Source organism: Petromyzon marinus, chromosome 69 (assembly GCF_048934315.1).
Source record: "Petromyzon marinus isolate PM22_M1 ecotype Great Lakes invasive population chromosome 69, UKy_Petmar_22M1.pri1.0, whole genome shotgun sequence".
Lineage (NCBI taxonomy): Eukaryota > Metazoa > Chordata > Hyperoartia > Petromyzontiformes > Petromyzontidae > Petromyzon > Petromyzon marinus.
The window spans coordinates 7,835,487-7,862,523 of NC_133735.1; the positions used below are offsets into that span (position 1 = coordinate 7,835,487).

General features: G+C 58.3%; 1 protein-coding gene across 1 annotated transcript in view; it reads right to left on the reverse strand.

Annotated features, from left to right (window-relative positions):
• LOC116957050 (piezo-type mechanosensitive ion channel component 2-like) overlaps positions 1 to 27,037 on the reverse strand; it is a 69,502-nt gene that overhangs the window by 6,123 nt on the left and 36,342 nt on the right. Inside the window, exons 7-15 of the mRNA XM_076055129.1 lie at positions 26,248 to 26,416; positions 25,325 to 25,559; positions 23,013 to 23,063; positions 21,651 to 21,801; positions 19,507 to 19,607; positions 17,780 to 18,037; positions 14,266 to 14,380; positions 12,919 to 13,103; positions 9,876 to 10,024 (exon numbers count right to left, since the gene is read on the reverse strand). Of these exons, the coding sequence (XP_075911244.1) occupies positions 9,876 to 10,024; positions 12,919 to 13,103; positions 14,266 to 14,380; positions 17,780 to 18,037; positions 19,507 to 19,607; positions 21,651 to 21,801; positions 23,013 to 23,063; positions 25,325 to 25,559; positions 26,248 to 26,330 (1,328 nt within the window). The 5' untranslated portion in view covers positions 26,331 to 26,416. The remainder of the gene's footprint in view (positions 1 to 9,875; positions 10,025 to 12,918; positions 13,104 to 14,265; positions 14,381 to 17,779; positions 18,038 to 19,506; positions 19,608 to 21,650; positions 21,802 to 23,012; positions 23,064 to 25,324; positions 25,560 to 26,247; positions 26,417 to 27,037) is intronic.

Sequence of the window (27,037 nt, forward strand, 5' to 3'; positions counted from 1 at the left end):
AGCAACAAGGCCTCAGCCTAGCAACAAGGCCCCCTCAGCTTAGCAACAAGGCCTCAGCCTAGCAACAAGGCCTCAGCCTAGCAACAAGGCCTCAGCCTAGTAACAAGGCCTCCTCAGCCTAGCAACAAGGCCTCAGCCTAGCAACAAAACCTCAGCCTAGCAACAAGGCCCCCTCAGCCAAGCAACAAGGTCTCAGCCTAGCAACAAGGCCTCAGCCTAGCAACAAGGCGTCCTCAGCCTTGCAACAAGGCATCAGCCTAGTAAAAGTCCTCAGCCTAGCAACAAGGCCTCCTCAGCCTCTTACCAAGGCCTCAGCCTAGCAACAAAACCTCCTCAGCCTAGCAACAAGGCCCCCTCAGCCTCGCAACAAGGCCTCAGCCTAGCAACAAAACCTCCTCAGCCTAGCAACAAGGCCTCAGCCTAGCAACAAGGCCTCCTCAGCCTATTACCAAGGCCTCAGCCTAGCAACAAAACCTCAGCCTAGCAACAAGGCCCCGTCAGCCTCGCAACAAGGCCTCAGCCTAGCAACAAAACCTCCTCAGCCTAGCAACAAGGCCTCACCCTAGCAACAAGGCCTCCTCAGCCTAGCAACAAGGCCCCCTCAGCCTAGTAACAAGGCCCCCTCAGCCTTAGCAACAAGGCCTCAGCCTAGCAACAAGGCCTCAGACTAGCAACAAGGCCTCCTCAGCCTAGTAACAAGGCCTCAGCCTAGCAACAAGGCCTCAGGCTAGCAACAAAACCTCCTCAGCCTAGCAACAAGGCCTCCTCAGCCTAGCAACAAGCGAGGACGAGCGAGATGAGCGAGGTGAGGGTGAGTGAGGGTGAGCGAGGTGAGTGAGAGTGAGGGTGAGGGAGGGTGAGTGAGGATGAGGGTGAGCGAGTGAGGTGAGTGAGGGTGAGTGAGGGTGAGTGAGGTGAGTGAGGGTGAGTGAGGGTGAGTGAGGTGAGTGAGGTGAGTGAGGGTGAGTGAGGTGAGTAAGGGTGAGTGAGGTGAGTGAGGGTGAGTGAGTGAGTGTGAGCGAGGTGAGTGAGAGCTGACTGCTGGGCTCACTGGTCAATATTGAGGCGAGTCATGCTCATCCAGAGCGGGGGTGAGCGAGGTGAGTGAGAGTGAGGTAAGTGAGAGTGAGGTGAGTGAGAGTGAGTGAGGGTGAGTGAGAGTGAGGGTGAGTGAGGTGAGGGTGAGTGAGAGTGAGCGAGCGAGGTGAGTGAGGGTGAGGGTGAGTGAGTGAGAGTGAGGGTGAGGCGAGGTGAGGGTGAGCGAGGTGAGTGAGGGCGAGGGTGAGTGAGTGAGAGCGAGGGTGAGTGAGTTTGAGTGAGGGTGAGAGTGAGTGAGTGCGAGTGAGTGAGAGCTGACTACTGGGCTCACTGGTCAATGTTGAGGCGCGTCATGCTCATCCAGAGCGGGGGTGAGCGAGGTGAGTGAGTGAGGTGAATGAGAGTGAGGGTGAGTGAGAGTGAGGGTGAGTGAGTGTGAGTGAGAGCGAGGTGAGTGAGTGTGAGTGAGAGCGAGGGTGAGTGTGAGTGAGTGAGTGTGAGCTGACTACTGGGCTCACTGGTCAATATTGAGGCGCGTCATGCTAATCCACAGCGGGGGTGAGCGAGGTGAGTGAGTGAGAGTGAGGGTGAGGTGAGCGAGCGAGATGAGGGTGAGTGAGGTAAGGGTGAGCGAGCGAGCCTAGCAACAAGGCCCCGTCAGCCTCGCAACAAGGCCTCAGCCTAGCAACAAAACCTCCTCAGCCTCGCAACAAGGCCTCAGCCTTGCAACAAAACCTCCTCAGCCTAGCAACAAGGCCTCAGCCTAGCAACAAGGCCTCCTCAGCCTATTACCAAGGCCTCAGCCTAGCAACAAAACCTCAGCCTAGCAACAAGGCCCCGTCAGCCTCGCAACAAGGCCTCAGCCTAGCAACAAAACCTCCTCAGCCTAGCAACAAGGCCTCCTCAGCCTAGCAACAAGGCCCCCTCAGTCTAGTAACAAGGCCCCCTCAGCCTAGCAACAAGGCCTCAGACTAGCAACAAGGCCTCCTCAGCCTAGTAACAAGGCCTCCTCAGCCTAGCAACAAGGCCTCAGCCTAGCAACAAGGCCTAAGCCTAGCAACAAAACCTCCTCAGCCTAGCAACAAGGCCTCCTCAGCCTAGCAACAAGCGAGGACGAGCGAGATGAGCGAGGTGAGGGTGAGTGAGGTGAGTGAGGGTGAGCGAGGTGAGTGAGAGTGAGGGTGAGTGAGGGTGAGCGAGGTGATCGAGTGAGGTGAATGAGGGTGAGTGAGGTGAGTGAGGGTGAGTGAGGTGAGTGAGGGTGAGTGACGGTGAGTGAGGTGAGTGAGGGTGAGTGAGGTGAGGGTGAGTGAGGTGAGTGAAGTGAGTGAGGGTGACTGAGGTGAGTGAGGTGAATGAGGGTGAGCGAGGTGAGTGAGAGTGAGCGAGGGTGAGTGAGGTGAGTGAGGGTGAGTGAGGTGAGTGAGGGTGAGTGAGGTGAGTGAGGGTGAGTGAGTGTGAGCGGGGTGAGTGAGGTGAGTGAGGGTGAGTGAGGGTGAGTGAGGTGAGTGAGGGTGAGTGAGGTGAGGGTGAGTGAGGTGAGTGAGGTGAGTGAGGGTGACTGAGGTGAGTGAGGTGAATGAGGGTGAGCGAGGTGAGTGAGAGTGAGCGAGGGTGAGTGAGGTGAGTGAGGGTGAGTGAGGTGAGTGAGTGAGAGCGAGGTGAGTGAGTGAGAGCGAGGTGAGTGTGAGTGAGTGAGAGTGAGTGAGAGCTGACTGCTGGGCTCACTGGTCAATATTGAGGCGAGTCATGCTCATCCAGAGCGGGGGTGAGTGAGGTGAGTGAGGTGAGTGAGAGTGAGGGTGAGTGAGAGTGAGGTGAGTGAGAGTGAGGGTGAGTGAGGGTGAGTGAGAGTGAGCGAGCGAGGTGAGTGAGGGCGAGTGAGTGAGAGTGAGGGTGAGCGAGGTGAGGGTGAGTGAGAGTGAGCGAGCGAGGTGAGTGAGAGTGAGGGTGAGCGAGCGAGGTGAGTGAGGGCGAGGGTGAGGGAGAGTGAGTGAGAGTGAGGGTGAGCGAGCGAGGTGAGTGAGGGTGAGTGAGTGAGGTGAGTGAGGGCGAGGGTGAGGGTGAGTGAGCGAGATGAGGGTGAGCGAGCGAGGTGAGTGAGGGTGAGCGAGGTGAGTTAGTGAGAGTGAGGGTGAGTGAGTGAGAGTGAGGGTGAGCGAGCGAGGGTGAGTGAGGGCGAGGGTGAGGGTGAGTGAGTGAGGGTGAGGGTGAGCGAGGTGAGCGAGCGAGGTGAGGGTGAGTGAGTGAGTGAAAGCGAGGTGAGGGTGAGGGTGAGTGAGGGTGAGTGAGAGCGAGGTGAGTGAGGGTGAGCGAGGTGAGTGAGGGTGAGTGAGGGTGAGCGAGCGGGGTGAGTGAGTGAGAGTGAGTGAGAGCGAGGGTGAGTAAGTTTGAGTGAGTGTGAGTGAGTGCGAGTGAGTGAGAGCTGACTGCTGGGCTCACTGGTCAATATTGAGGCGCGTCATGCTCATCCACAGCGGGGGTGAGCGAGCGAGGTGAGTGAGGGTGAGCGAGGTGAGGGTGAGCGAGTGAGGTGAGTGAGAGCGAGGTGAGGGTGAGTGAGTGAGGGCGAGGGTGAGTGAGAGAGAGTGAGGTGAGCGAGGTGAGTGAGGGTGAGTGAGTGAGGTGAGCGAGGTGAGTTTGAGTGAGGGTGAGAGTGAGTGAGGGCGAGGTGAGTGAGTGAGAGCGAGGTGAGTGTGAGTGATTGAGAGTGAGTGAGAGCTGACTGCTGGGCTCACTGGTCAATATTAAGGCGCATCATGCTCATCCACAGCGGGGGTGAGCGAGGTGAGTGAGAGTGAGGTGAGTGAGAGTGAGGGTGAGTGAGGGTGAGTGAGAGTGAGTGAGTGAGAGTGAGGGTGAGCGAGCGAGGTGAGTGAGAGCGAGTGAGTGAGAGTGAGGGTGAGCGAGGTGAGGGTGAGTGAGTGAGAGCGAGGTGAGGGTGAGTGAGTGAGGGTGAGTCAGAGCGAGGTGAGTGAGGGTGAGCGAGGTGAGTGAGTTTGAGTGAGGGTGAGAGTGAGTGAGTGCGAGTGAGTGAGAGCTGACTACTGGGCTCACTGGTCAATGTTGAGGCGCGTCATGCTCATCCAGAGCGGGGGTGAGCGAGGTGAGTGAGTGAGGTGAATGAGAGTGAGGGTGAGTGAGAGTGAGGGTGAGTGAGTGTGAGTGAGAGCGAGGTGAGTGAGTGTGAGTGAGAGCGAGGGCGAGGTGAGTGAGTGAGAGCGAGGTGAGTGTGAGTGATTGAGAGTGAGTGTGAGCTGACTACTGGGCTCACTGGTCAATATTGAGGCGCGTCATGCTAATCCACAGCGGGGGTGAGCGAGGTGAGTGAGTGAGAGTGAGGGTGAGGTGAGCGAGCGAGATGAGGGTGAGTGAGGTAAGGGTGAGCGAGCGAGCCTAGCAACAAGGCCCCGTCAGCCTCGCAACAAGGCCTCAGCCTAGCAACAAAACCTCCTCAGCCTCGCAACAAGGCCTCAGCCTAGCAACAAGGCCTCCTCAGCCTATTACCAAGGCCTCAGCCTAGCAACAAAACCTCAGCCTAGCAACAAGGCCCCGTCAGCCTCGCAACAAGGCCTCAGCCTAGCAACAAAACCTCCTCAGCCTAGCAACAAGGCCTCAGCCTAGCAACAAGGCCTCCTCAGCCTAGCAACAAGGCCCCCTCAGCCTAGTAACAAGGCCCCCTCAGCCTAGCAACAAGGCCTCAGACTAGCAACAAGGCCTCCTCAGCCTTGTAACAAGGCCTCAGCCTAGCAACAAGGCCTCAGCCTAGCAACAAAACCTCCTCAGCCTAGCAACAAGGCCTCCTCAGCCTAGCAACAAGCGAGGACGAGCGAGATGAGCGAGGTGAGGGTGAGTGAGGTGAGTGAGGGTGAGCGAGGTGAGTGAGAGTGAGGGTGAGTGAGGGTGAGCGAGGTGATCGAGTGAGGTGAATGAGGGTGAGGTGAGTGAGGGTGAGTGAGGTGAGTGAGGGTGAGTGAGGGTGAGTGAGGTGAGTGAGGGTGAGTGAGGTGAGGGTGAGTGAGGTGAGTGAAGTGAGTGAGGGTGACTGAGGTGAGTGAGGTGAATGAGGGTGAGCGAGGTGAGTGAGAGTGAGCGAGGGTGAGTGAGGTGAGTGAGGGTGAGTGAGGTGAGTGAGGGTGAGTGAGGTGAGTGAGGGTGAGTGAGTGTGAGCGGGGTGAGTGAGGGTGAGTGAGGGTGAGTGAGGTGAGTGAGGGTGAGTGAGGTGAGTGAGGGTGAGTGAGTGTGAGCGGGGTGAGTGAGGTGAGTGAGGGTGAGTGAGGTGAGGGTGAGTGAGGTGAGTGAGGTGAGTGAGGGTGACTGAGGTGAGTGAGGTGAATGAGGGTGAGCGAGGTGAGTGAGAGCGAGGGTGAGTGAGGTGAGTGAGGGTGAGTGAGGTGAGTGAGTGAGAGCGAGGTGAGTGAGTGAGAGCGAGGTGAGTGTGAGTGAGTGAGAGTGAGTGAGGGCTGACTGCTGGGCTCACTGGTCAATATTGAGGCGAGTCATGCTCATCCAGAGCGGGGGTGAGTGAGGTGAGTGAGAGTGAGGGTGAGTGAGAGTGAGGTGAGTGAGAGTGAGGGTGAGTGAGGGTGAGTGAGAGTGAGCGAGCGAGGTGAGTGAGAGCGAGTGAGTGAGAGTGAACGAGGTGAGGGTGAGTGAGAGTGAGCGAGCGAGGTGAGTGAGAGTGAGGGTGAGCGAGCGAGGTGAGTGAGGGCGAGGGTGAGGGTGAGTGAGTGAGAGTGAGGGTGAGCGAGCGAGGTGTGTGAGGGTGAGTGAGTGAGGTGAGTGAGGGCGAGGGTGAGTGAGCGAGGTGAGGGTGAGCGAGCGAGGTGAGTGAGGGTGAGCGAGGTGAGTGAGTGAGGGTGAGGGTGAGTGAGTGAGAGTGAGGGTGAGCGAGCGAGGGTGAGTGAGGGCGAGGGTGAGGGTGAGTGAGTGAGAGTGAGGGTGAGGGTGAGCGAGGTGAGCGAGCGAGGTGAGGGTGAGTGAGTGAGAGCGAGGTGAGGGTGAGTGAGGGTGAGTGAGGGTGAGTGAGAGCGAGGTGAGTGAGGGTGAGCGAGGTGAGTGAGGGTGAGTGAGGGTGAGCGAGCGGGGTGAGTGAGTGAGAGTGAGTGAGAGCGAGGGTGAGTAAGTTTGAGTGAGGGTGAGTGTGAGTGAGTGCGAGTGAGTAAGAGCTGACTGCTGGGCTCACTGGTCAATATTGAGGCGCGTCATGCTCATCCAGAGCGGGGGTGAGCGAGGTGAGTGAGGGCGAGGTGAGTGAGAGTGAGGGTGAGTGAGTGTGAGTGAGGGTGAGCGAGTGTGAGTGAGGGTGAGTGAGTGTGAGTGAGGGTGAGCGAGGTGAGTGAGAGCGAGTGAGTGAGAGTGAGCGAGCGAGGTGAGTGAGAGCGAGGGTGAGCGAGGTGAGTGAGTGAGGGTGAGCAAGCGAGGTGAGTGAGAGCGAGGGTGAGTGAGTGAGAGTGAGGGTGAGCGAGGTGAGGGTGAGTGAGTGAGGGTGAGGGTGAGCGAGGTGAGTGAGGGCGAGGTGAGTGAGAGCTGACTGCTGGGCTCACTGGTCAATATTGAGGCGCGTCATGCTCATCCACAGCGGGGGTGAGCGAGGTGAGTGAGTGAGAGTGAGGGTGAGTGAGGTGAGCGAGGTGAATGAGAGCGAGTGAGAGTGAGGTGAGTGAGGTGAGTGAGGGTGAGTGAGGTGAGTGTGAGCGAGGTGAGTGTGAGCGAGGTGAGTGAGAGCTGACTGCTGGGCTCACTGGTCAATATTGAGGCGCGTCATGCTCATCCACAGCGGGGGTGAGCGAGCGAGGTGAGTGAGGGTGAGCGAGGTGAGGGTGAGCGAGTGAGGTGAGTGAGAGCGAGGTGAGGGTGAGTGAGTGAGGGCGAGGGTGAGTGAGAGAGAGTGAGGTGAGCGAGGTGAGTGAGGGTGAGTGAGTGAGGTGAGCGAGGTGAGTTTGAGTGAGGGTGAGAGTGAGTGAGGGCGAGGTGAGTGAGTGAGAGCGAGGTGAGTGTGAGTGATTGAGAGTGAGTGAGAGCTGACTGCTGGGCTCACTGGTCAATATTGAGGCGCGTCATGCTCATCCAGAGCGGGGGTGAGCGAGGTGAGTGAGAGTGAGATGAGTGAGAGTGAGGGTGAGTGAGGGTGAGTGAGAGTGAGGGTGAGTGAGTGAGAGTGAGTGAGGGTGAGCGAGCGAGGTGAGTGAGAGCGAGTGAGAGTGAGGGTGAGCGAGGTGAGCGTGAGTGAGAGTGAGCGAGCGAGGTGAGTGAGAGCGAGGGTGAGCGAGCGAGGTGAGTGAGGGCGAGGGTGAGTGAGTGAGAGTGAGGGTGAGCGAGGTGAGGGTGAGTGAGAGTGAGGGTGAGCGAGGTGAGCGAGCGAGGTGAGTGAGTGAGAGCGAGGTGAGGGTGAGTGAGGGTGAGTCAGAGCGAGGTGAGTGAGGGTGAGCGAGGTGAGTGAGGGTGAGTGAGGGTGAGCGAGCGGGTGAGTGAGTAATAGTGAGTGAGAGCTGACTACTGGGCTCACTGCTCAATGTTGAGGCGCATCATGCTCATCCAGAGCGGGGGTGAGCGAGGTGAGTGAGTGAGGGTGAGTGAGGGTGAGCGAGTGAGAGTGAGGTGAGCGAGGTGAGTGAGTGAGGGTGAGTGAGGGTGAGCGAGTGAGAGTGAGGTGAGCGAGCGAGGTGAGGGTGAGTGAGGTGAGGGTGAGTGTGAGTGAGGGCGAGATGAGTGAGAGTGAGGGTGAGTGAGCGAGTTGGGGGTGAGTGAGAGCGAGGGTGAGTGAGTGAGGGCGAGGTGAGTGAGTGTGAGTGAGTGTGAGTGAGGTGAGTGAGGGTGAGTGAGGTGAGTGAGGGTGAGTGAGTGTGAGCGGGGTGAGTGAGGGTGAGTGAGGGTGAGTGAGGTGAGTGAGGGTGAGTGAGGTGAGGGTGAGTGAGGTGAGTGAGGGTGACTGAGGTGAGTGAGGTGAATGAGGGTGAGCGAGGTGAGTGAGAGTGAGCGAGGGTGAGTGAGGTGAGTGAGGGTGAGTGAGGTGAGTGAGTGAGAGCGAGGTGAGTGAGTGAGAGCGAGGTGAGTGTGAGTGAGTGAGAGTGAGTGAGAGCTGACTGCTGGGCTCACTGGTCAATATTGAGGCGAGTCATGCTCATCCAGAGCGGGGGTGAGTGAGGTGAGTGAGAGTGAGGGTGAGTGAGAGTGAGGTGAGTGAGAGTGAGGGTGAGTGAGGGTGAGTGAGAGTGAACGAGCGAGGTGAGTGAGAGCGAGTGAGTGAGAGTGAGGGTGAACGAGGTGAGGGTGAGTGAGAGTGAGCGAGCGAGGTGAGTGAGAGTGAGGGTGAGCGAGCGAGGTGAGTGAGGGCGAGGGTGAGGGTGAGTGAGTGAGAGTGAGGGTGAGCAAGCGAGGTGAGTGAGGGTGAGTGAGTGAGGTGAGTGAGGGCGAGGGTGAGTGAGCGAGGTGAGGGTGAGCGAGCGAGGTGAGTGAGGGTGAGCGAGGTGAGTGAGTGAGGGTGAGGGTGAGTGAGTGAGAGTGAGGGTGAGCGAGCGAGGGTGAGTGAGGGCGAGGGTGAGGGTGAGTGAGTGAGAGTGAGGGTGAGGGTGAGCGAGGTGAGCGAGCGAGGTGAGGGTGAGTGAGTGAGAGCGAGGTGAGGGTGAGTGAGGGTGAGTGAGGGTGAGTGAGAGCGAGGTGAGTGAGGGTGAGCGAGGTGAGTGAGGGTGAGTGAGGGTGAGCGAGCGGGGTGAGTGAGTGAGAGTGAGTGAGAGCGAGGGTGAGTAAGTTTGAGTGAGGGTGAGTGTGAGTGAGTGCGAGTGAGTGAGAGCTGACTGCTGGGCTCACTGGTCAATATTGAGGCGCGTCATGCTCATCCAGAGCGGGGGTGAGCGAGGTGAGTGAGGGCGAGGTGAGTGAGAGTGAGGGTGAGTGAGTGTGAGTGAGGGTGAGCGAGTGTGAGTGAGGGTGAGTGAGTGTGAGTGAGGGTGAGCGAGGTGAGTGAGAGCGAGTGAAAGTGAGGTGAGCGAGGTGAGGGTGAGTGAGGTGAGGGTGAGCGAGCGAGCTGAGTGAGAGCGAGGTGAGTGAGGTGAGTGAGTGTGAGTGAGTGAGTGTGAGTGAGTGAGTGTGAGTGAGTGAGTGTGAGTGAGTGAGTGTGAGTGAGTGTGAGTGAGTGTGAGTTAGTGAGTGTGAGTGAGTGAGTGTGATTGAGTGAGTGTGAGTGAGTGAGTGTGAGTGAGTGTGAGTTAGTGTGAGTGAGTGAGTGAGTGTGAATGAGTGAGTGTGAGTGTGTGAGTGTGAGTGAGTGAGTGTGAGTGAGTGAGTGTGAGTGAGTTAGTGTGAGTGAGTGAGTGAGTGTGAGTGAGTGAGTGTGAGTGAGTGAGTGTGAGTGAGTGAGTGTGAGTGAGTTAGTGTGAGTGAGTGAGTGTGAGTGAGTGAGTGTGAGTGAGTTAGTGTGAGTGAGTGAGTGTGAGTGAGAGCTGACTGCTGGGCTCACTGGTCAATATTGAGGCGCGTCATGCTCATCCAGAGCGGGGGTGAGCGAGGTGAGTGAGTGAGAGTGAGGGTGAGCGAGGTGAGTGAGGTGAGCGAGGTGAGGGTGAGCGAGCGAGGTGAGTGAGGGTGAGCGGGGGTGAGCGAGGTGAGCGAGGTGAGGGTGAGCGAGCGAGGTGAGTGAGGGCGAGGTGAGGGTGAGTGAGTGAGAGTGAGTGAGAGTGAGGGTGAGTGAGTGAGAGTGAGTGAGAGTGAGGGTGAGCGAGGGTGAGTGAGAGTGAGTGAGAGTGAGGGTGAGCGAGGGTGAGTGAGAGTGAGTGAGTGAGTGTGAGTGAGTTAGTGTGAGTGAGTGAGAGTGAGTGAGAGCTGACTGCTGGGCTCACTGGTCAATATTGAGGCGCGTCATGCTCATCCACAGCGGGGGTAGATCGTCGAACTGGAAGGTGTAGATAGCGATGAGTACCATCATGGTGTAGGACACCACCACCACCCAGAACCACTTGAGCACGCGGCGCCACAGGGAGTAGTACACCTGAGCGGGACACACACACACAGGTAAAGTCGGGACAGTCGCAAACAAGCAAACAGCAAGAGCCGCATACCCCGTTAATGATCAGTGCCGTACCTCATTGCAGAGCAACTCAGGCACTACACTACACTATACACTATACTACTATACACTACACACTACACTACTATACACTACACTATACACTACACTATACACTACACTATACACTACTATACACTATACACTACACTATACACTACACTATACACTACACTATACACTATTATACACTACACTATACACTACTACACTATACACTACTACACTATACACTACACACTACACTACTATACACTACACTATACACTACTATACACTACACTATACACTACACTATACACTACTATACACTACTCTATACACTACACACTACACTACTATACACTACTCTATACACTACACACTACACTACTATACACTATACACTACACTCTACACTATGCACTACACTATACACTACACTATACACTACACTATACACTACACACTACTACACTATATTATACAATACACTACTATACACTACACTATACACTACTCGCTACACTATACACTACTAAACACTGCGTGTTTCCGACACACCACACCGGGTACTCATTTGAGGCTGGTGGGTGGTGTTGGTGGGTGGTGGGTGGCAGTGGGTGGTGGGTGGCAGTGGGTGGTGGGTGGGTGGTGGGTGGCGGTGGCTGGTGGGTGGCAGTGGGTGGCAGTGGGTGGTGGGTGGGTAGCGGTGGGTGGTGGGTGGTGGGTGGCAGTGGGTAGTGGGTGGGTAGCGGTGGGTGGTGGTGGGTGGCAGTGGGTGGCGGTGGGTGGTGGGTGGCAGTGGGTGGCAGTGAATGGCGGTGGGTGGTGGGTGGCAGTAGGTAGTGGGTGGCAGTGGGTGGTGGGTGGTGGGTGGCGGTGGGTGGCAGTGGATGGCAGTGGGTGGCGGTGGGTGGTGGGTGGCAGTAGGTGGCAGTGGGTGGTGGGTGGCGGTGGCTGGTGGGTGGCAGTGGGTGGTGGGTGGCGGTGGCTGGTGGGTGGCAGTGGGTGGTGGTGGCAGTTGCTGGTGGTGGGTGGGTGGCCCAATCTGGACCACTGGACGGGTTCCGCAGGATTGGAAGGATGCCCTGGTGGTGGTCCCCCTCTTTAAAAAGGGGGACCGCACAGACTGTAACAACTACAGGGGCATCTCACTCCTCAGTGTGCCGGGAAAGGTCCTGGCAAGGATTATTCAACATCGCCTTGCCAGGCATGCTGAGGAGAGGCTTGCGGAGCCCCAATGCGGTTTCAGGAAAGGGTGGTCCTGGACAGATGCCATATTTTCTGTCCGTCTGCTACAGCAGAGGTGTAGGGAATTCCAACAAGACCTACATCTCTGCTTTATTGACCTGGTCAAGGCCTATGATACCATCAGTAGGCCTGGGCTCTGGGTTGTTCTTCGTGCTTTTGGAGTCCCTGACCCTCTGCTCACGATCATTAAGGACCTTCGTGATGGTGAGCGGGCCCGGGTAAAACTATGTGGCCGGGAATCAGAGCCATTCCCTGTACACCTTGGGGTGCGACAGGGATGTCCTCTGGCTCCCACATTATTTAACATATATTTTGACCACGTAGTTCGTGAAGCCTTCCAATAGCTGTAACGGGGGAATCTCCATTTGGTACAGATATATTGGGAGGCTGATCGATGCCGGGGTGCGGTCAAGGGATGGGTCCCTATTGCTCAACCACGTTATGTATGCCGATGATTTGGTAATAGCTGCTCATTCAGAGGCGGAGTTGGAGACGCTGCTGGTGAGACTGGAACGTGCCACTAAGAGATGGGGCCTTACCATCAGCCCCACCAAAACTAAGCATCTGCCTGGGTATTTTGTACCATCGGACACTCCACCCCCACAACTCCCAATCGGTGATGGTGCAGTTGTGGAGAGAGTGGAGAGTTTCCCATACCTGGGCAGTGTGCTTATGACCGGCACCAGTTTAACAGCAGAGGTCTCACTCCGAATCAGTCGAGCGGCAATATCTTTTCATCGGTTGCGTAACGCTGTGTGGAAGCTACCTGGTCTGTCGCTCCGCACTAAGCTTCAGGTCTTCTCGGCCACGGTCATTCCCTCCCTTCTCTACGCTTGCGAAACGTGGACCCCCTTAATGGAGCATCTTCGCCGGTTGGAAACATTTAGGCTTGCCTGCCTACGATCCATCCTGGGGTTAACCAGGCTGGATTGTGTGAGGAGCTCACAAATCCTTGAAAGATCTGGGCAAAGTCCCATCGGTGAGCTCCTCCGGTGGGCAAGGCTGCGTTGGCTGGGTCATGTAGCCCGCATGCCCAGCATGGCGAAACAGCTTTTGTTCGGCCGGATCGAGGGGGCTAGACGGGCGCGGCACGGGCTAGAGAAGAGATGGAGTGATGTGGTACAGGAGGACGTGGAGCTGAGTGGACTTGCCGATGACTGGTACCAGCGGTGTCAAGATCGGCCTCTGTGGAGGAGGCTCGCGAAGGACGCTACTGGGCAGTTGGAGGCAGTCGCCCTCCAACAACAACGGAGGGCGGAGGAGCGACGCTCACAACAACGAGCGGAGTGCCGGGTGGCTAAAGCACAGCAGGTTGGCACAGTAGGGGGCACAGGTGGTGCACCAGCCAGTCATCTCAGTCGACCCGTGGCACCTGCTGGGTCTGCCCCGTGACCTCCTGCCAGCGGGCGTTCGACACTTCACGTGGCCTCAGGGTGCACATGGCCTGGCACAAGCGTCGTGGTGACGTCACCGCCACTTAGTGGCGAATGGCGGTTGTCGTTGTTGTTGTGTGGGTGGCAGTGTGTGGTGGGTGGCAGTGGGTGGGTGGTGGTGGGGTGACGGTGCCGGTGCCGGGCGGCTACCTGGTAGAGCGCCACGCAGGAGAGGAACAGCACCATGTAGATAATCTTGTAGACCACCATACGTCCCTCGAGGCTCACGAAGAAGAACATCCCCCCGCACACGTAGATCCAGTACTTGATGAAGACGCCCATCACCATGCCGCCGATCATCCGCACCACCACGCTCTCCTTCTCGCCCTTCAGCTCTGCGGGGAACGGCCACACGCACGCGCACGCACGCACACACGCACACACACACACAAACGCACACACATACACACACGAACACACACGCACGCACACGCACGCACGCAGCAGAGGCAGGCTTTTGCTTCAGGCATTGCAGGTGAAGTGCCCAGATGTTTACAGCCGTTATGCATTTCCACGCGATGATGACGATGATGACAATAATGACGATGATGACAATGATGATGACGATGACGATGATGACAATGATGACAATGATGATGACGATGATGACGATGATGACAATGATGACGATGACGATAACAATGATGATGATGATGATGACGATGATGATGACAATGACAATGATAACGATGATGACGATGATGACAACGATAATGACAATGATAACGATGATGACGATGATGACAACGATGATGACTGATGACAATGATGACGATGATAACGGTGATAACGATGATGACGATGACGACGATGATGAAAATGATAACGATGATGATGATGATGACGACGATCATAACGATGATGACAATGATAACGATGATGATGATGATGATGACGACGATGATAACGGTGATAACGATGATGACGATGATGACGACGATGATGAAAATGATAACGATGATGATGATGATGACGACGATGATAACGATGATGACAATGATAATGATGATGATGACAACGATGATGACAGTGATGATGACAACGATGATGACAATGATGACAATGATGATAACAATGATGATAACAATGATGATGACAATGATGACGACGATGATGACGATAACGATGACAATGATGACGATGATAACGACGACAATGATGACAATGATGATGACGATGATCCACTTGGTTGAACTGCTTTCATTTGCGATGGCCCAGATCGCTTATAAAAGAACAACAGAGCTACAACACAGCAGCTGAGCGGGGGGCCAGCTTACCTTGTAAAATAAAAACACTCACAATAGTTTCACTTATATCGTTGATCTATTTAAAAAATAACAAAGCCCCGTGGCCCCATGCCCTGTGGCCCCGTGGCCCCCTGCCCCCGTGACCCCGTGGCCCCTTGGCCTCCTGCCCCGTGACCCCGTGGCCTTGTGGCCCCATGTCCCCCTGCCCCCGTGACCCCGTGACCCCGTGACCCCGTGACCCCCGTCCCACCTGCTTCCTCCGCTGCGGCCATGCCCGTCTGCACCATGAGCTCGTTCTTGCGCTCGGCACGCCGCTCCGTGATGAACTGGCGCAAGAGCACCCAGAACGTCAGCGTGTAGAGCAGCTGGCCAGGGTCACGTGGGGAGGGGGAGAGAGACACACGGCTGGGTCAGCGTGTAGAGCAGCTGGCCAGGGTCACGTGGGGAGGGGGAGAGAGACACACGGCTGGGTCAGCGTGTAGAGCAGCTGGCCAGGGTCACGTGGGGGAGAGAGACACACGGCTGGGTCAGCGTGTAGAGCAGCTGGCCAGGGTCACGTGGGGGAGGGGGAGAGAGACACACGGCTGGGTCAGCGTGTAGAGCAGCTGGCCAGGGTCACGTGGGGGAGAGAGACACACGGCTGGGTCAGCGTGTAGAGCAGCTGGCCAGGGTCACGTGGGGAGGGAGAGAGACACACGGCTGGGTCAGCGTGTAGAGCAGCTGACCAGGGTCACGTGGGGGAGGGGGGGGAGAGACACACGGCTGGGTCGGCGTGTAGAGCAGCTGGCCAGGGTCACGTGGGGAGGGGGGGAGACACACGGCTGGGTCAGCGTGTAGAGCAGCTGGCCAGGGTCACGTGGGGAGGGGGAGAGACACACGGCTGGGTCAGCGTGTAGAGCAGCTGGCCAGGGTCACGTGGGGAGGGGGAGAGAGACACACGGCTGGGTCAGCGTGAAGAGCAGCTGGCCAGGGTCACGTGGGGAGGGAGAGAGACACACGGCTGGGTCAGCGTGTAGAGCAGCTGGCCAGGGTCACGTGGGGAGGGGGAGAGAGACACACGGCTGGGTCAGCGTGTAGAGCAGCTGGCCAGGGTCACGTGGGGAGGGAGAGAGACACAGGCTGGGTCAGCGTGTAGAGCAGCTGGCCAGGGTCACGTGGGGAGGGGGAGAGACACACGGCTGGGTCAGCGTGTAGAGCAGCTGGCCAGGGTCACGTGGGGAGGGGGAGAGAGACACACGGCTGGGTCAGCGTGTAGAGCAGCTGGCCAGGGTCACGTGGGGAGGGGGAGAGAGACACACGGCTGGGTCAGGGTGTAGAGCAGCTGGCCAGGGTCACGTGGGGAGGGGGAGAGACACACGGCTGGGTCAGGGTGTAGAGCAGCTGGCCAGGGTCACGTGGGGGAGAGAGACACACGGCTGGGTCAGCGTGTAGAGCAGCTGGCCAGGGTCACGTGGGGAGGGAGAGAGACACACGGCTGGGTCAGCGTGTAGAGCAGCTGGCCAGGGTCACGTGGGGAGGGGGAGAGAGACACACGGCTGGGTCAGCGTGTAGAGCAGCTGGCCAGGGTCACGTGGGGGAGGGGAAGAGACACACGGCTGGGTCAGCGTGTAGAGCAGCTGGCCAGGGTCACGTGGGGAGGGAGAGAGACACACGGCTGGGTCAGCGTGTAGAGCAGCTGGCCAGGGTCACGTGGGGGAGAGAGACACACGGCTGGGTCAGCGTGTAGAGCAGCTGGCCAGGGTCACGTGGGGGAGGGGGAGAGAGAGACACGGCTGGGTCAGCGTGTAGAGCAGCTGACCAGGGTCACGTGGGAGGGGGGGAGAGACACACGGCTGGGTCAGCGTGTAGAGCAGCTGGCCAGGGTCACTTGGGGAGGGGGAGAGAGACACACGGCTGGGTCAGCGTGTAGAGCAGCTGGCCAGGGTCACGTGGGGGAGGGGGGGAGAGACACACGGCTGGGTCAGCGTGTAGAGCAGCTGGCCAGGGTCACGTGGGGGAGGGGGGGAGAGACACACGGCTGGGTGAGTGAGTGAGTGGGTGAGTGAGTGAGTGGGTGAGTGAGTGGGTGAGTTATGGAGTGACTGAATGAGTCATTGGGTGGGTGGGTGAGTGAGTGGGTGACTGAGTGAGTGAGTGGGTGAGTGGGTGACTGAGTTAGGGAGTGACTGAATGAGTCAGTGGGTGGGTGGGTGAGTGAGTGACTGAGTGCGTGAGTGGGTGACTGAGTGGGTGACTGAGTGGGTGAGTGACTGAGTAGGTGACTGACTGTGTGAGTGAATGAGTGAGTGGGTGGGTGGGTGAGTGAGTGAGTGAGCGAGTGACTGACTGAATGAGTGAGTGGGTGGGTGATTTATTGACTGAGTGAGTGACTGAGTAGGTGAGTGACTGAGTTAGGGAGTGACTGACTGAGTGGGTGGGTGAGTGGGTAAATGAGTGAGTGACTGAGTGGGGGAATGAGTGAGCGAGTGACTGAGCGAGTGAGTGAGTGGGTTACTGAGTGAGTGACTGAGTGGGTGAATGAGTGAGCGAGTGACTGAGCGAGTGAGTGAGTGGACGAGCGAGTGACTGAGTGGGTGAATGAGTGAGTTAGGGAGTGACTGACTGAGTGAGTGGTTGAGTGAGTGGGTGGGTGAGTGGGTGACTGAGTGAGTGACTGAGTGGGTGAATGAGTGAGCGAGTGAGTGAGTGGACGAGCGAGTGACTGAGTGGGTGAATGAGTGAGTTAGGGAGTGACTGACTGAGTGGGTGGGTGAGTGGGTGGGTGAGTGAGTGACTGAGTGGGTGAATGAGTGAGCGAGTGACTGAGCGAGTGAGTGAGTGGACGAGCGAGTGACTGAGTGGGTGAATGAGTGAGTTAGGGAGTGACTGACTGAGTGAGTGTGTGGGTGAGTGGGTGGGTGAGTGGGTGACTGAGTGGGTGAATGAGTGAGCGAGTGACTGAGCGAGTGAGTGAGTGGACGAGCGAGTGACTGAGTGGGTGAATGAGTGAGTTAGGGAGTGACTGACTGAGTGGGTAGGTGAGTGAGTGGGTGGGTGAGTGGGTGACTGAGTGGGTGAATGAGTGAGTTAGGGAGTGACTGACTGAGTGGGTGAGTGGACGAGCGAGTGACTGAGTGGGTGAATGAGTGAGTTAGGGAGTGACTGACTGAGTGGGTGGGTGAGTGAGTGGGTGGGTGAGTGGGTGACTGGGTGAATGAGTGAGTTAGGGAGTGACTGACTGAGTGGGTGAGTGGACGAGCGAGTGACTGAGTGGGTGAATGAGTGAGTTAGGGAGTGACTGACTGAGTGAGTGGGTGAGTGGGTGAGTGGACGAGCGAGTGACTGAGTGGGTGAATGAGTGAGTTAGGGAGTGACTGAGTGAGTGGGTGAGTGGGTGAGTGGACGAGCGAGTGACTGAGTGGGTGAATGAGTGAGTTAGGGAGTGACTGACTGAGTGAGTGGGTGAGTGGGTGAGTGGACGAGCGAGTGACTGAGTGGGTGAATGAGTGAGTTAGGGAGTGACTGACTGAGTGAGTGGGTGAGTGGGTGAGTGGACGAGCGAGTGACTGAGTGGGTGAATGAGTGAGTTAGGGAGTGACTGACTGAGTGAGTGGGTGAGTGGGTGAGTGGACGAGCGAGTGACTGAGTGGGTGAATGAGCGAGCGAGCGACTGGCCGAGCTCGCTCGCGGTTAAAAACACAGCAGGCGCGTCCGTCGGGGATCGAGCGCTCTGCCCTCACCCCCCACCACCACCCCCCACCCCCCACCCACCCCGCACGGCCTACCATGCTGCCCATGAAGGTGCAGTTGTTGTGAGACGCTGCCGGAGAGCATAGTCGCAGCACTCCGTGGTAGGCCGGCAGTTCGTCCGGCCGCAGCTCCAGGGACCAAACGTAGCGCAGGGTGCAGAGCGTTGTGGCGTACGCCACCAGCACCGGTGAACTACGCATGGCGTGGCGACGGCGGTCGCGCATCATCCACAGCACGCACGACCAGATGAGCAGGACGAAAGTCAGCCAGCTGTGGTCCGTGATGCTCCACGCCTGGGGGGGTTTGGGGGCGGGAGGAGAGTTGATCCCGGCTAGGGGGTTGCTTCCAGGTATTCTCGGTCGGCCGCTCGCTCGCTCGCTCGCTCGCCCGCGCACCGGCCCACTCAGTCGCACACTCAGCCACTTACTCGTTCAACCGCCTGTCCACTCGCTCGCTCACTCACCCACCCGCCCATCCATTCACCCGCACCACACACTCACCCACTCACCCACCCATCCACTCACCCACACCACACACCCACTTACTCATTCAACCGTCTGTCCACTCGCTCACTCGCCCGCCCACGCGCTCGCTCACCCACTCACCCGCTCATCCATTCACCCGCACCACACACTCACCCACTCACCCACCCATCCACTCACCCACACCACACACTCACCCACTCACCCACCCATCCATTCACCTATCCATTCACCCACAGCACACGCTCACCCACTTACTCATTCAACCGTCTGTCCACTCGCTCACTAACTCACTCACTCACCCACTCATCCACTCACCCACAGCACACGCTCACCCACTTACTCATTCAACCGTCTGTCCACTCGCTCACTCACTCACGCACCCACCCACTCACCCACCCACTCACCTACACACTCACCCACACCACACACCCACTCACTCACCCACCAACTTTCTCACTCACCCACTCACATACCCACCCACTCACCCACCCACATCACACACTCACCCACATCACACACTCACCCACCCACTCACCCACCCACTCACCCACTCACTCACCCACCAACCCACACACTCACCCACATCACACACTCACCCACCCACTCACCCACCCACTCACCCACCCACTCACCCACACACTCACCCACACCACACACTCACCCACTCACTCACCCACCAACCCACACACTCACCCACAGCACCCACACACCCACCCACCCACCCACTCGCCCACCCACCCACCCACTCACCACCCACCCACATCACACACTCACCCACCCACATCACACACCCACTCACCCACACACTCACCCACACCACACACACCCACACCACACACTCACCCACACCACACACACCCACACCACACACTCACCCACTCACTCACCCACCAACCCACACACTCACCCAAAGCACTCGCCCACCCACGCACCCACTCGCCCACCCACTCGCCCACTCGCCCACCCACCCACTCGCCCACCCACGCACCCACTCGCCCACCCACCCACGCACCCACTCGCCCACCCACTCACCACCCACCCACTCACCACCCACCCACATCACACACCCACCCACTCACCACCCACCCACCCACTCACCCACCCACCCACATCACACATCCACCCACTCACCACCCACCCACATCACACACCCACCCACTCGCCCACCCACTCACCACCCACCCACATCACACACCCACCAACCCACACACCCACCCACCCACTCACCACCCACCCACTCACCACCCACTCACCACCCACCCACATCAGACACTCACCATCATAGCGATGAGGGCACAAACATAACTCTGCTTCATCACGAACTTGGCCACGGCCACTAGGTGATGCTTCAGCCGCTCCACGGTCCCCTTCGCCTTCTCTGCGCGCGGACACAGACACACACAGACAAAGGTGACCCGTGTAGCCTTCACACACTGCTGGGGCAAGTGCTGTGAGTAGTGCCTATAGACACACACAGACAAAGGTCCCCCGTGTAGCCTTAACACACTGCTGGGGCAAGTGCTGTGAGTAGCGCCTATAGACACACACAGACAAAGGTGCCTCGTGTAGCCTTAACAGACTGCTGGGGCAAGTGCTGTGAGTAGCCTCTATAGACACACAGACAAAGGTCCCCCGTGTAGCCTTAACAGACTGCTGGGGCAAGTGCTGTGAGCGGCGTCTGTAGACACACACAGACAAAGGTGACCCATGTAGCCTTAACAGACTGCTGGGACAAGTGCTGTGAGTAGCGTCTGTAGACACACACAGACAAAGGTGCCCCGTGTAACCTTAACAGACTGGCTGGGGCAAGTGCCGTGAGTAGTGCCTATAGACATCACACATGTCGATCACACCTGTCAATCACTCATCACACCTGTCAATCACACCTGTCAATCACACATCACACCTGTCAATCACACCAGTCAATCACACATCACACCTGTCAATCACACATCACACCTGTCAATCACTCATCACACCTGTCAATCACTCATCACACCTGTCAGTCACTCATCACACCTGTCAATCACACATCACACCTGTCAATCACACATCACACCTGTCAATCACACATCACACATGTCAATCACACCTGTCAATCACTCATCACACCTGTCAATCACACATCACACCTGTCAATCACTCACCACACCTGTCAATCACACATCACACCTGTCAATCACACCTGTCAATCACTCATCACACCTGCCAATCACTCATCACACCTGTCAATCACACCTGTCAATCACTCATCACACCTGTTAATCACACATCACACCTGTCAATCACACATCACACCTGTCAGTCACTCATCACACCTGTCAATCACACATCACACATCACACCTGTCAATCACACATCACACCTGTCAATCACTCATCACACCTGTCAATCACACATCACACCTGTCAATCACACCTGTCAATCACACATCACACCTGTCAATCGCTCATCACACCTGTCAATCACACCTGTCAATCACACATCACACCTGTCAATCACACCTGTCAATCACACATCACACCTGTCAATCACACCAGTCAATCACACATCACACCTGTCAATCACACATCACACCTGTCAATCACTCATCACACCTGTCAATCACACATCACACCTGTCAATCACACCTGTCAATCACACCTGTCAGTCACTCATTACACCTGTCAATCACTCAGGGTGGTTAGCGTGGTGAGTGTGGTGAGTGTGGTGAGTGTGGTGGAGAGTGTGGTGAGCGTGGTGAGCGTGGTGAGCGTGTTACGTGGTGGTGAGTGTGGTGGTGAGTGTGGTGGTGAGCGTGTTACGTGGTGGAGGGTGGTGAGTGTAGTGAGTGTGGTGGAGAGCGTGGTGAGTGTGGTGGTGAGCGTGTTACGTGGTGGAGGGTGGTGAGTGTGGTGAGCGTGGTGAGTGTGGTGAGCGTGGTGAGTGTGGTGGTGAGTGTGGTGGTGAGCGGGTTACGTGGTGGAGGGTGGATCAGGGGGTGAGTGTGGTGAGTGTGGTGAGTGTGGTGGTGAGTGTGGTGGTGAGTGTGGTGGTGAGTGTGGTGGTGAGTGTGTTGGTGAGTGTGGTGGTGAGTGTGGTGGTGAGTGTGTTGGTGAGTGTGTTGGTGAGTGTGGTGAGTGTGTTGGTGAGTGTGGTGGTGAGTGTGGTGGTGAGTGTGGTGAGTGTGGTGAGTGTGGTGGTGAGCGTGTTACGTGGTGTAGGGTGGATCAGGGGATGAGTGTGGTGGTGAGCGTGGTGGTGAGTGTGGTGGTGAGTGTGTTGGTGAGTGTGTTGGTGAGTGTGGTGGTGAGTGTGGTGGTGAGTGTGGTGGTGAGTGTGGTGGTGAGTGTGTTGGTGAGTGTGGTGGTGAGTGTGGTGGTGAGTGTGTTGGTGAGTGTGGTGGTGAGTGTGGTGGTGAGTGTGTTGGTGAGTGTGTTACGTGGTGGAGGGTGGATCAGGGGGTGAGTCTCAGGGAAGGGATCCGCTGTCCGGCTGGACAGCTCCTCGCCCCCTCGCCCCCCATCGCTGTTGCCATGGGCGACGGCGGCGACGTGGTTGCCCTGGTTACCGTTGGCCGGCTGATACAGGGGCTGTGGACGGGAAGACAAACGGCGAGTGAGTCTGTGGGTCTCTGTGTGGTGAGTCTGTGGGTCTCTGTGTGGTGAGTCTGTGGGTCTCTGTGTGGTGAGTCTATGGGTCTCTGTGTGGTGAGTCTGTGGGTCTCTGTGTGGTGAGTCTATGGGTCTCTGTGTGGTGAGTCTATGGGTCTCTGTGTGGTGAGTCTATGGGTCTCTGTGTGATGAGTCTGTGGGTCTCTGTGTGATGAGTCTGTGGGTCTCTGTGTGATGAGTCTGTGGGTCTCTGTGTGATGAGTCTATGGGTCTCTGTGTGGTGAGTCTATGGGTCTCTGTGTGGTGAGTCTATGGGTCTCTGTGTGATGAGTCTGTGGGTCTCTGTGTGATGAGTCTATGGGTCTCTGTGTGGTGAGTCTGTGGGTCTCTGTGTGGTGAGTCTGTGGGTCTCTGTGTGGTGAGTCTATGGGTCTCTGTGTGGTGAGTCTGTGGGTCTCTGTGTGGTGAGTCTGTGGGTCTCTGTGTGGTGAGTCTGTGGGTCTCTGTGTGGTGAGTCTGTGGGTCTCTGTGTGGTGAGTCTGTGGGTCTCTGTGTGATAAGTCTATGGGTCTCTGTGTGGTGAGTCTGTGGGTCTCTGTGTGGTGAGTCTGTGGGTCTCTGTGTGGTGAGTCTATGGGTCTCTGTGTGGTGAGTCTGTGGGTCTCTGTGTGGTGAGTCTGTGGGTCTCTGTGTGGTGAGTCTGTGGGTCTCTGTGTGGTGAGTCTGTGGGTCTCTGTGTGGTGAGTCTGTGGGCCTCTGTGTGATAAGTCTATGGGTCTCTGTGTGGTGAGTCTGTGGGTCTCTGTGTGGTGAGTCTATGGGTCTCTGTGTGGTGAGTCTATGGGTCTCTGTGTGGTGAGTCTATGGGTCTCTGTGTGGTGAGTCTATGGGTCTCTGAGTGGTGAGTCTGTGGGTCTCTGTGTGGTGAGTCTGTGGGTCTCTGTGGGTCTCTGTGTGGTGAGTCTATGGGTCTCTGTGTGATGAGTCTGTGGGTCTCTGTGTGGTGAGTCTATGGGTCTCTGTGTGGTGAGTCTATGGGTCTCTCTGTGTGGTGAGTCTATGGGTCTCTGTGTGGTGAATCTATGGGTCTCTCTGTGTGATGAGTCTGTGGGTCTCTGTGTGCTGGAGGAGTGCGAGGAGGAGGAGGTGGAGGAGGTGGAGGAGGAGGTGGAGGAGGAGGAGTCACTGACGTTGTCAACGTTGACGATGGTGACGAGGTGCTCTCGGGAGTCATAGAGTGGCTGCGAATGAGACACACAGACAGAGACAAAGGTCCCCCGTATAGCCTGCAGCAGACTCTCGGGGGGGCAAGTGCTGTTAGCGAGCGAGCGCCTACGAAGTCCGGCACGGCACGCGAGCGGGTGGTTGGCCAGCGCCACGCCCGGCCGCCTTTGTCTCCCCGTTCGCGATGCTCGCTACTACCACCGCTACTACCACCACCACCACCACCTACTACTGCTACTACACACCGCACCAGGTGCTCGCTTCGAGTCGACGTGGGGGTTGGGGGGTTAGGCCCAGGGCCGGCGAGGATCTTTCGACGGCGTCGATCGCGGTGAGCGGGAATGGAACTCGGGCAGCCTGGGTTGGTAGCGCAGCGCGATAACCCCTGGGCGTCTCTCCCTGTGCGTGTGTTTGTGTCCGCCTCGGTCTCCCCGTGTCTCTCGCCGTGTCCACACGTGTCTCGCTGTGTCCACACGTGTCTCGCCGTGTCCACACGTGTCTCGCCGTGTCTCACACGTGTCCACACGTGTCTCCCTGTGTGTGTGTGTGTGTCCGCCTCTGTCTCACTGTGTGTCTCGCCGTGTCCACACGTGTCTCCCGGTGTCTCACCGTGTCCACACGTGTCTCGCCGCCACGTCTCATCGTGTCCACACGTGTCTCCCTGTGTGTGTGTCCGCCTCTGTCTCCCCGTGTCTCGCCGTGTCCACACGTGTCTCCCCGTGTCTCCCCGTGTCCACACGTGTCCACACGTATCTCCCCGTTGTCTCCCCGTGTCCACACGTGTCTCGCCGTGTCTCCCCGTGTCCACACGTGTCTCCCGGTGTCTCATCGTGTCCCCACGTGTCCCCACGTATCTCCCTGTGTCCCCACGTTTCTCACCGTATCTCCCCGTATCACCAAGTGTCCCCCCCCCCACGTGTCTCCCCGTGTCCCCACGTGTCTCCACGTGTCTCCTCGTATCACCAAGTGTCCACCCCCCCCCCCCGTATCTCCACGTGTCTCCGCGTATCTCCCCGTGTCTCCCCGTATCTCCCCGTGTCCCCCCGTGTCTCCACGTGTCTCCACGTGTCTCCCCGTATCCCCACGTGTCTCCGCGTGTCTCCCCGTGTCTCCCCGTATCTCCCCGTGTCTCCCCGTATCTCCCCGTATCTCCCCGTGTCTCCCCGTGTCTTCCCGTGTCTCCACGTGTCTCCCCGTATCTCCCCGTATCTCCGCGTGTCTCCCCGTGTCTCCCCGTATCTCCACGTGTCTCCCCGTATCTCCACGTGTCTCCCCGTGTCTCCCCGTATCTCCACGTGTCTCTCCGTATCTCCACGTGTCTCCCCGTATCTCCACGTGTCTCCCCGTATCTCCCCGTATCTCCACGTGTCTCCCCGTATCTCCACGTGTCTCCCCGTATCCCCACGTGTCTCCGCGTGTCTCCCCGTGTCTCCCCGTATCTCCCCGTGTCTCCCCGTATCTCCCCGTATCTCCCCGTGTCTCCCCGTGTCTCCACGTGTCTCCCCGTATCTCCCCGTGTCTCCGCGTGTCTCCCCGTGTCTCCCCGTATCTCCCCGTGTCTCCCCGTATCTCCCCGTATCTCCACGTGTCTCCCCGTATCTCCGCGTGTCTCCCCGTATCCCCACGTGTCTCCGCGTGTCTCCCCGTGTCTCCCCGTATCTCCCCGTGTCTCCCCGTATCTCCCCGTATCTCCCCGTGTCTCCCCGTGTCTCCACGTGTCTCCCCGTATCTCCCCGTGTCTCCGCGTGTCTCCCCGTGTCTCCCCGTATCTCCACGTGTCTCCCCGTATCTCCACGTGTCTCCCCGTATCTCCCCGTGTCTCCCCGTATCTCCCCGTATCTCCCCGTGTCTCCCCGTGTCTCCACGTGTCTCCCCGTATCTCCCCGTGTCTCCGCGTGTCTCCCCGTGTCTCCCCGTATCTCCCCGTGTCTCCCCGTATCTCCCCGTATCTCCACGTGTCTCCCCGTGTCTCCGCGTGTCTCCCCGTATCTCCACGTGTCCCCGCGTGTCTCCACGTGTCTCCCCGTATCTCCACGTGTCTCCCCGTGTCTCCGCGTGTCTCCCCGTATCTCCGCGTGTCTCCACGTGTCTCCCCGTATCTCCCCGTGTCTCCCCGTATCTCCACGTGTCTCCCCGTGTCTCCGCGTGTCTCCCCGTATCTCCGCGTGTCTCCACGTGTCTCCCCGTATCTCCCCGTGTCTCCCCGTGTCTCCGCGTGTCTCCCCCGTGTCCCCGCCGTGTCCCCGCCGCGTCTCCACCCGACGTGTCTCCTCCGTACCTTCGTCTCGTCCACGGACGTGTAGGCCTCCTGGACGTCCCCGCGTCTCCCCTCCTGGGCGTCCCCGCCGTGTCTCCCCTCCGTGTCCCCGCCGTGTCTCCCCTCCTGGGTGTCCCCTCCGTGTCTCCCCTCCTGGGTGTCCCCCGTGCCTCTCGCGGAGTCTCGCCGCCGCTGCGAACTCCTCCAGCATGAGCTCCTCCTCCGACGGGATGGCTCGAGGCCACATGGTGACCCGCTGACCCCCAGGGGTCACGGGGGCGGGTGGGAGGTCATGGGGAGAGTGTGGCGAGGTCATGGGGGGATCATTGCGGGGTCACGGAGGGGTTACGGGGGGGGGGGGGTTGGTCACGGAGGTCACATGGTTCACATGGGGTTATGTGGGATCACGGCGGGGTCATGGGGGGTAGGGGGGTCACGGTGGGGAGGTCACGGGGGAGGGGGTCACATGGGGGTCACGGGGAGAGTCACGTGGTGGTGGTGGTGGTGGGAGGTCACACGCTTCTCGCCGCTGGGCGGCTCGGTAGTTCTGTCGCTGAATGTGGCGGGGGTGCCGCTCACGGCCGTGACACGGTGGTGGTGGCGGCGGTGGTGGTGGTGGTGATGGTGGCGGCGGTGGTGGTGGTGGCGGTGGTGGTGGTGGTGGTGGCGGCGGTGGTGGTGGTGGCGGTGGTGGTGGTGGTGGTGGCGGTGGCGGTGGCGGCGGCGGTGGTGGTGGCCACGTTGGGGCGAGCGCATGGCGAGCGAACGCGTGGTGAGTGAGCGAGTGTGTGGTGAAGGAGCGAGCGAGCGTGTGGTGAGCGAGCGAGGGAGCGCGTGGTGAGCGAGCGAGCGGTGAGCGAGCGAACGGTGAGCGAGCGAGTGGTGAGCGAGGGAGCGAGTGGCGATCGAGCGGTGAGCGAGCGGCCGAGCGAGTGTCTCCTCACCGCGGTGTGCGAGTCGTGCAGCCACAGGCGGGTGAGCGTGGCGAGGGTGAAGTAGAGTAGCAGCACGAGGGCCGGGTTGACATACGCCACCCAGTGGAGGTCCCGGTCCAGGTTGAGCTCCCAGGCGCTGCTGCACTGAGGCCTCACCACCGCCTTGAGGCCCAGCAGCCTTCGGTTGGTGGGGGGCAGTAGGGGGGCAGAGTCAGATGTGAGCGTGTGTGGTGAGTCTGTGGGTCTCTCTGTGTGGTGAGTCTATGGGTCTCTGTGTGGTGAGTCTGTGGGTCTCTCTGTGTGGTGAGTCTATGGGTCTCTGTGTGGTGAGTCTATGGGTCTCTGTGTGGTGAGTCTGTGGGTCTCTGTGTGCTGAGTCTATGGGTCTCTGTGTGGTGAGTCTGCGGGTCTCTGTGTGGTGAGTCTATGGGTCTCTGTGTGGTGAGTCTGTGGGTCTCTGTGTGGTGAGTCTGTGGGTCTCTCTGTGTGGTGAGTCTACGGGTCTCTCTGTGTGGTGAGTCTATGGGTCTCTGTGTGGTGAGTCTATGGGTCTCTGTGTGGTGAGTCTATGTATGTGTGTGCGTTGAACTTCTTTCACATCGAATGTAGCCAACCGCGCTAATCGGAGGTGCGGGGAAAAAGACAACAAGCATGTGGTTGAGCGAGTGGGTGAGTAGTTGAGTGAGTGGTTGAGCGAGTGAGTAGTTGAGTGAGTGAGTGAGTAGTTGAGTGAGTGGTTAAGTAGTCAAGTGAGTGAGTGGTTGAGTGGTTCACTTAGTAAACGGGTGGGTGAGTGAGT